Source organism: Schistocerca nitens, chromosome 5, assembly GCF_023898315.1.
Source record: "Schistocerca nitens isolate TAMUIC-IGC-003100 chromosome 5, iqSchNite1.1, whole genome shotgun sequence".
NCBI classification, from domain to species: domain Eukaryota; kingdom Metazoa; phylum Arthropoda; class Insecta; order Orthoptera; family Acrididae; genus Schistocerca; species Schistocerca nitens.
The window spans coordinates 370,621,243-370,630,876 of record NC_064618.1 but is presented as its reverse complement, the minus strand read 5'-3'; the positions used below and the strand labels follow the sequence as shown (position 1 = coordinate 370,630,876).

Here is a 9,634-nt window from a genome sequence, read left to right as displayed (position 1 = left end):
ACTGTTGTTCTGAAGAAGGTTGGGTTATCATGACTGAAACTTAGGTTAATTCTAGGTAAATGGTGCAACTGAGGCTGTTGATTATTAAAATTAAAATTAACATTACATGTACCTGGAGGGAGATGTAAAAGCATATCCTGTCCTACCCATGGTGTTAGAGCTGTCAGTGTAAATGACAGTAGCACCCTGGTGCTCCTGAAGATCCCAAAGGAACACATAAAAAGGTCACTGAAGGCATTCTAAGGGGTTCGGGCATAAGTCCTGGCAGAGGGCCTCAAGGAGCATTGCAATTGTAATCCCACAAGAGGGCTGGCGTCAATGTCTTTCATGTGGAAAAAGGAGTTGATAGGTTGGATGACTGTATTGGATTGTGATTGCATAAGGGAGAAAGAGTTGCTGCTGTCATTACTGAAGAAGAGAGGTACCCACTTTGACAAAAAGGCTTTCTATTGGACTAGTCTGGAAGGTACCAGTGGCCAGTCTGACTCCACAATGATGGAGCCAAAGATGCTGTAGAGCCATAAACCTGTCAAGCATAGCCTCTTAGGGACATGACAAGGGCCTGGTAAATGTGGAATAGAGCAGCATGATCCAAACTCGAAGTATGGGCAAGGAAGCAGAGAGTATAAGCTTTTACACATAGCTAGGCTTTCGCTCGTGAGTACAGGTCAGCCATGTCAGCTTTTTATCACGGAGCTATCTCAAAAATAGAAACAATGTCCTAGCGCTGGATACCCAAGTAGAGTGCTGGGTCAATATGGACTGGCATACGACAACATAAATGCACAACTTGCATTTTTTGTGGGAAAGAGCTGGAAGCCATGGGGAACAATCCAATGCAGGCCTTTTGGATGGCACCTCGGAGCTGCTGTTCACCAAGGTTACAGATTGGGAACTTACCAAATGCACAAGTCATCAAAATGTAGGATCGCAGTGATCACTGGTCCAAAGCAGGTCAGTAGCTCACCAATGGCAAAGTGGAAGAGTGCAACACTTAGCATGTTGTTTTCTTGGCGAACTAATGTGGATTCAGGGGTTTGAGACAAGTGTTAAAAGTGATTAACAAGAGTTTTCTCTGGAATGAAAATGTAACATTTCCCTAAACAGTGACACACACAATCGCCAGATATCATTTACGCCTTGTATTCTGCTATGCAATAAGCAATGTATCAGTAAAATTACAGCTCCAATAACAAGTAATATAAGAGACTGCTCATTACAACTTTATACCATGTGGCAGACAATTTTTTTTAATTAACCTTTAATCACAACAGCTTTCTTTATGGTATTCCTGCAAAAGGATATCGATAAAAGAAATAAAATGGATCATTTTTCCCCTTCTGGAGTTGTTAATTGAGAGCAGAAGGTTTAATAAAAAGCTATGTACTAGAGCTCATGAAATTTTTTATTAACAAGACAATAATGTTTACAAAGAAGGATGATTGGTTCCTTCCACTCAAAAGGATTTTCTGTTTCAATCTACAGCACAGCAAAGGGAATTCATTACTCCAGCCATTCTTTCATATAAACACACTTTCTTGGATTAACGGATCCAATTTCGTTACAAAAATGTGATACCTGAAACAAATAAGAACTTTTAGTTCTCAAATCTGAAAGATAAGCACTGGCTTCTTTTACATTATTTCTTACATACTTTATCATTTTAGCACGTTTTTCAGATGAATCACTCTGCATTAAGACTACCAATGCCAAATGATGTAACCATGGAGTGTACTCAATGTTCTGTCCGGTTTATATACAGGAGGTGGTCACATGGAAGTTAAGTTTGTGGTGTTTAATCCACTGACAAGCAACCAGCAATCATCCACAATTTTGTATGTTGCAAGTATTTCATTTTCATTGTCTGGCAATATACAAAAACTTACAAAACCAATGTTTCTCAAGACAACCAGCTTTCTGAGAACCAGACTACAATTTTGTCACCTAAGAGGTGTATTCAAACATGTTCAAAGATTTATATTGGGATCAAGGGCCACTGCTGATTTCTTAGTATGTGCAGTTACTGAGAACATTTACGGAACTTGTAATATATGACAACATATAAAATGTCACTGTACTAGTAGCAATGCTAATTCAAAAACTGAATTTAAGAAAATCAGCAGTAGATGGTTCTTCCTTAACTTGACATATTCTGATAGAGCACCTACTAATCATCTTCAGACAAAGATGCCGACTGCTGGCAGAGGAACCTTAAAATTATATTCCTCAATGACTGTGCTTGTTCTTTGTCACTTTCCCATGAAAGATATGCAGTGCCCATACCCATCTATTTTATTATTGTACATTTCAATAGTATGAGGTTATTAAACCCAAAAGTACCTCCACTGTAATGCTCTATACATTATTCAAGTGCTATCTGCCATCTAGCTGAATTTCAAATGTGGTGAGACTCCACATATTATCTTGGACAATCACTGTCCTTGGTTGATAAAAGAAATTTTCTTGAAGTTGGTATTTGACCCATAAGTATGGAAGGAGTCATAAGTCAGGATTTTTCCCAATTACGCTTGTCCAACAAGAATTTAATGTATTTTTTATGCTGCACACTTTAAGAATGCAGGCAGGAACCATAAACTGCTATACTGATAAGCATTAAGCTTCATGAGAAGTAGCTGAAGTTGGGCCCGAATCCTAACCATTCTTTATCAACTACACCAAAAGCCACTATAGAAGAGTTCTGAATCTAAACGCTTCCATATTTATCTTATCGCCCATGTATGGCCTTGTGTGCTTTACTTCTTCTCAAAATTGAAATCAACCATCTGTTGGCATAATTTTAAGCCACCAATAGTGATTAAGTCTACATCAAATTTCTTCCTAGGGATGCATGGTCTAAAGTGCATATGACAGAATGCATTGCAAAACATTAGGAATGAAACAGTACAAATTTTATGGCGGTCTCAAAAGTTTTGGAGTAACTTTCAAAAAGGAGAAGTCAGCAATTTTGTTATAAATTATTCACCCACAGAACATTTGCTAGGGCATGTTTCACATTTGAAGTGTGTAAAACTGTTATCAATGCCACGTTATCTTCAGCATGTTTACCCACATGCATGATATTGAAGGTTTATCAAATCACTGGAAGAACCAATGTTTCGAAATTGAAATTTCTCTGTCAGAAATTGCACTGGATTACACATGTACAGCGATTAGTTTCTAATTGCAGTGAAGGAGGTGCCTGCCTACACTACATACAGTATTATGAATACAAGGTCTACTCAAAAAATTCTGGAACTCTGTCCACAAATTTTTCTATGGCTGTCTTTTACTTATTGTACATGGTCTCCATCAAAACTCTCTCCTCCACAATTTATACACCACTCCCAACACCATTTCCACTTTCAGAAGCAGTTTTGGTATGCCTCTTGCTGGACTGTGAAGTGCTGTCTGTGAATTTCTTTTATCTAATCTCTTGTTGCAAATCTCCGTCCTTTCAATGGGGTTTTCAAATTTGAAAATAAAAGAAATCTGCTAGGGCCAGGTGTGGAGAGTATGGAGAATAAGGCAGGACAGTGATTTCATTTTTTGTGCAATAGTCACATACCAACAGGGATGAATGTGCAAGTGTGTTATCGTAATGCAAGAGCCATGAATTGTCTTGCCACATTTCAGGCCATTTCCTTCTCGCAGGCATTGCAACATGTCGATAGTACCATCAATTAACAGTTTGTCCCTGTGGCACGAATTCATGATCCTTCAAGGTCACAGAAAACTATCAGCATGGATTTGACATTTAACCTGACCTGTAAGCATTTTTTGGTACAGGAGAATCTTTTCCGACCCATTGAGAATATTGAACCTTGGTCTCAACGTCATAGCGATAGACCCTGTGTCTTCACCAGTTATGATTCTCTTAAACATCTTGTTGTCATTTGTGCAATCCAAAAGCTCTTCACACATTGCAAGGCTAAGGTCTTTCTGGTCTTGACTCATGAGCAGTGGGACGAACTTGGTGGCAACACAATGCATTCCAAGATGCTGTGTCAGTATTTCATGACATGACCCAACTGAAATGTTATATTCTTCTGCAATCTCTCAGACAGTCAGTCTTAGACTGACACACACAATTTCATTGACATTGTTGTTAGATGTCGAAGGACATCCTAATTGAGGGTCATCTTGAAATTCCATCCAGCCATTTTTAAGTCATTTGAACCATTCGTAACACCAAATACGGCCTAAGCACTCCTCAACGTAGGCTTCCTGCATCATTTGATGTGTCTCTGCAAAAGTTTTCTCGAGTTTCATGCAAAATTTAGTGCATGCGCATTGCTACTCTAACTCAGCCATCTCAAAATTTGTAAACTCTGCAACACAACATTCTACTCAATACAGCTCTGTATAATAACTATCAGACATAAAACAAGAAAACTCCCAGCAGTTACACATTAAACACAGGCATGTGCAGGGATGCCAACTGCGTTTCATTCTAACACACCATTGGTGTGAAACTACGAATGTTCCAGAATTTTTTTGAACAGACCTTGTACATCCTTGCAATGGGACAGGAAAAAGGGTATGAACAAATGGAGACATCTCCAATGTCTGAAGAGGGTAGACCATGATGAGATGAAGCCAATATATTCAAGACAGACACTGTTTTCAGTATAGTAAACTAAGCTTCTATGTTGTTGACGCAGCACACTGAAAGTACTGAAATCATGATAATCAACAGAGCAAATGCTGTCAGAGCTATCTACTTCAGCAAGAACCATCTGAAATCCACTGCATAAACTAAGCACCTATGGCCAGATAGCATTCTCCCAGGACTGTGCTAACATGATGCCAATAGTCCCAAGAGAATGTCTTATGCACTGACGACAATCTGAGAAAAGTAATTCAGCTTGATCATTTTTCCCACTTCTCCTCCAATTCTTTAGTGTCCATAATGTTGTGCAACTGGTATATTTTATAAACTTTGGTTTTTGGAAAGTTTATTGCCTAGCGACATGCAATGTTTTCTATCAGCAGGAATGCCTTTCATAGCCTCTTTCCAAATCTCAATACATCAGGAATTTCAACCATGTCTTTATGAATGAAAGCCAGTGAAAGGTTTCTTATAAGGTACTTTCTTCACGCTTTGTAACAAAACAATTAAACAAAAATAAAAAAAAATTGCTGTCACATATTGTTTGACTTGTTAATATTACACATCTCACAGATATATTTATTTGACTCAACATTAAGTTTATTTCTTCCCTAAGTAAATTAGAGAAATTCAGCTCCATACAAGTAGAGCCAATGGAAAATACAAGGTGAAAGAATAATGAGACGTAGGATAGATTGCTATTCAACACATAGGCAAGGCACTGTGCGGCAAACAGGCACATCAAAGTTCGTCCTCAGGCTTGAATGTTTCACAGTGTCGCTCTCTGCACACACATGGCCACATCCATCTCTAGGCACTCGGACATGAATGTCTTAGTGTGCAGTGTGTGTTGTGTGTTTTTTATACAAAGCTGAAGAAAAGACTTTGCCTGGTAGTTTATTCTACTTTTAAATGCACCTGTCTGTTACTCAACACCTCCTCTCTGTGGTGAGTAGCAATCGATGTATTTTTGTTACTACTACTAAACTTTGATAGATACCACTAGCTAATAAGTGTCTCCTCCTCAGTTCCATTCCAGTGTGTTTTTCGTTTTGACACTTTGAGAATTTTTATACAGGTTTGTACATTCCTTGGCTTACATTCTTGTTTCCTGATACACACTGTGTTTCTCAGTTATATGCACTGACTATCACAGAACACACTTACACAGTTTAAAGTATTTATTGTCTGTCACGCATATACCCAGCCAATACTGTGTGCCTAAATAAAGCTTAATGCATGTTATCAGCTGGGAACCAGTGACGAATGTTTTCCATGCTGGATTTGCCACTGTTTGATAACACTCAAGTAGTATGACTCGCACAAAAATATCATCAAATTTCATTCTTACCACATAGCTGGTATACTGAGAGCTTTTCATCTGCCCACAAAGTGTTTTAACTGTTAATCTACGGTTGTGCGTAGCTAAATAACAGTCATATTTAACAAAACAATGGAAACTTCAGGTTGAAATATCAACACAGCAAAAAGACCATTACACATTATAGCTTTCGGCCAAAGCCTTCATCAGCAAAGAACACACACACACACACACACACACACACACACACACACACACACACAAAACCAAACACTCCTCACACACACGACCACCACCACTGGCAGCTCCGACCAGAGCACTGTGTGTGTGTGTGTGTGTGTGTGTGTGTGTGTGTGTGTTTTTGTTATTTGCTGAAGAAGGCTTGGCCAAAAGCTGTAATGTGTAACAGTCTTTTCATTGTTACTGTCTGCAACTCAACGGGTCATCTTTACAGTGAATAGTAACTTACCATTTTCCTAATATTGTTTGAATATAACAGAGGGAAACATTCCACGTGGGAAAAATATATCTCAAAACAAAAGATGATGTGACTTACCAAACGAAAGCGCTGGCATGTCGATAGACACATAAACAAACACAAACATACACACAAAATTCAAGCTTTGGCAACCAACGGTTGCTTCGTCAGGAAAGAGGGAAGGAGAGGGAAAGACGAAAGGATGTGGGTTTTAAGGGATAGGGTAAGGAGTCATTCCAATCCCAGGAGCGGAAAGACTTACCTTAGGGGGAAAAAGGGACAGGTATACACTCGCGCACACACACACACACACACACACACACACACACACACACACACACATATACAGAGACAAGCAGACATATGTAAAGACAAAGAGTTTGGGCAGAGATGTCAGTTGAGGCGGAAGTACAGAGGCAAATATGTTAATGAAAGACAGGTGAGGTATGAGCGGCGGCAACTTGAAATTAGTGGAGGTTGAGGCCAGGTGGGTAACGGGAAGAGAGGTTATATTGAAGGGCAAGTTCCCGTCTCCGGAGTTCTGACAGGTTGGTGTTAGTGGGAAGTATCCAGATAACCCGGACGGTGTAACACTGTGCCAAGATGTGCTGGCCATGCACCAAGGCATGTTTAGCCACAGGGTGATCCTCATTACCAACAAACACTGTCTGCCTGCATCCATTCATGCGAATGGACAGTTTGTTGCTGGTCATTCCCACATAGAAAGATTCACAGTGTAGGCACGTCAGTTGGTAAATCACGTGGGTGCTTTCAAACGTGGCTCTGCCTTTGATCGTGTTACAGGACTGGAGTAGGTGGTGGTGGTGGGAGGGTGAATGGGACAGGTTTTACACCGGGGGCATTTACAAGGGTAGGAGCCAGAGGGTAGGGAAGGTGGTTTGGGGATTTCATAGGGATGAACCAAGAGGTTACGAAGGTTAGGTGGATGGCAGAAAAACACTCTTGGTGGAGTGGGGAGGATTTCATGAAGGATGGATCTCATTTCAGGGCAGGATGTGAGGAAGTCGTATCCCTGCTGGAGAGCCACATTCAGAGTCTGATCCAGTCCCGGAAAGTATCCTGTCACAAGTGGGGCACTTTTGGGGTTCTTCTGTGGGAGGTTCTGGGTTTGAGGGGATGAGGAAGTGGCTCTGGTACTTTGCTTCTGTACCAGGTCAGGAGGGTGGTTGCGGGATGCGAAAGCTGTTTTCAGGTTGTTGGTGTAATGGTTCAGGGATTCCGGACTGGAGCAGATTCGTTTGCCATGAAGACCTAGGCTGTAGGGAAGGGACCGTTTGATGTGGAATGGGTGGCAGCTGTCATAATGGAGGTACTGTTGCTTGTTGGTGGGTTTGATGTGGACGGACGTGTGAAGCTGGCCACTGGACAGATGGAGGTCAAAGTCAAGGAAAGTTGCATGGGATTTGGAGTAAGACCAGGTGAATCTGATGGAACCAAAGGAGTTGAGGTTGGAGAGGAAATTCTGGAGTTGTTCTTCACTGTGAGTCCAGATCATGAAGATGTCATCAATAAATCTGTACCAAACTTCGGGTTGGCAGGCCTGGGTAACCAAGAAGGCTTCCTCTAAGCGACCCATAAATAGGCTGGCATACGAGGGGGCCATCCTGGTACCCATGGCTGTTCCCTTTAATTGTTGGTATGTCTGGCCTTCGAAAGTGAAGAAGTTGTGAGTCAGGATGAAGCTGGCTAAGGTAATGAGGAAAGAGGTTTTAGGTAGGGTGGCAGGTGATCGGTGTGAAAGGAAGTGCTCCATCGCAGCGAGGCCCTGGACGTGCGGAATATTTGTGTATAAGGAAGTGGCATCAATGGTTACAAGGACGGTTTCCGGGGGTACTCAATCTCCCACTTCCAGCTCCATTCCCCCAAAACCTCAAAATTCTAATCAATACAATCTGGAACCACAACACCCTAATTCAGTAGTTAACCTTTCCTCCAAACCTCTCTCCCAATCCGAAACCTCTGTCCTATCCAAAGGCCTCACCTTCAGCCCTACTCCTAGATTCAACCTCTTTCCTGACGAAGCAACCATTGGTTGCGAAAGCTTGAATTTTGTGTGTGTGTTTGTGTTTGTTTATGTGTCTATCGACATGCCAGTGCTTTCATTTGGTAAGTCACATCATCTTTGTTTTTAGATATATTTTTCCTAATATTGTTTGTTATATTTAACTGCAATAAAAACTCCTGAAGTTAAGAACAGAATCCTCATCCTACTTTTTCTGTTTAACAGTAAAATTGCAATTGCTTAAATACATTAATTCACATTATACGGAGCATTAATACACACTTAATGACATTAAGACAGTTCAACAACATTCTGTTCACAAACTGGCAGTTTGTACTTACAGGGCACACTCCACATGGCATAGTCACAGTTCCTGGTGGAGGTAGCAAACTTTTAATGGCTCTGTATAGAAAATTTCCCTCAGCAGATAGCGAACGTTCAACTTTTCCATCATATAACAGAGTATCCAAAATCGTTTCCATATCTTCCACTGATAATTGGACCTAAGAAAACAAATTTTCAATGTTGTTGTATTGCACACTTCTCTCTTCTCATACTGCCATTTATTTAACAAGCTATGTATTACCTAAGCAGTAAGAAATGCTTTGGCCTGCAGCTGGTCACTTTACTTTACGAGATAAATTTAACAACCATGATGCACAAATTTTTTAAACTGTAAAAACTAAATACCTTAAAATTTGGACAAAATATTCCCAAACCTAATATTCATTCAGCAGAAGGAAGTTTTGAAAACTTGAGATGCTACAACTAAACACCACATGCACTATCCATATTTGTTTACCAAGGGGGCAACAACATAATGTGTAAATCAATACATGTACAGTCATCACACTCATGGGTTGTATTTTTAGAAAATACATGGTGGTGGTGGTGATGATAATAGAACAGTAAACCCAGCAAATGAGATCACTATGTTGGATTTCATATTTCATCACTAGTCGAACTGTCAGCTGCGTTGGCTGATGATTCATGCAGAACCCAGTAAATTATTATTATTAATATTATTATTATTATTATTATTTCACGTATTTTGTAAAAAGGTATGAGAGACCAGTCATTTCTGAACAAATATTACAATCAGTTCTATTAATAATCATCGGCAATGAATCAGGATAGCAATCCAGAAATATTTCTGAAGCTCCATTTCCTTATTAATATGTCTTTGGATCATACTCTTAGCTG

The 9,634-nt window shown here is 40.1% G+C and overlaps 1 protein-coding gene across 4 annotated transcripts in view; it reads right to left on the bottom strand.

The window, feature by feature from the left end:
- Positions 1-1,384: 1,384 nt before the first annotated feature.
- LOC126259718 (DNA-directed RNA polymerase III subunit RPC6) overlaps positions 1,385-9,634 on the bottom strand; it is a 69,423-nt gene continuing 61,173 nt past the window's right edge. For all 4 annotated transcript variants that reach the window (XM_049956693.1, XM_049956694.1, XM_049956695.1 and 1 more), the window contains 2 exons: positions 8,773-8,934; positions 1,385-1,578 (listed from right to left, as the gene is read on the bottom strand). In XM_049956693.1, coding sequence (XP_049812650.1) covers positions 1,504-1,578; positions 8,773-8,934 — 237 coding nt within the window. In that variant the 3' untranslated portion in view covers positions 1,385-1,503. The remainder of the gene's footprint in view (positions 1,579-8,772; positions 8,935-9,634) is intronic.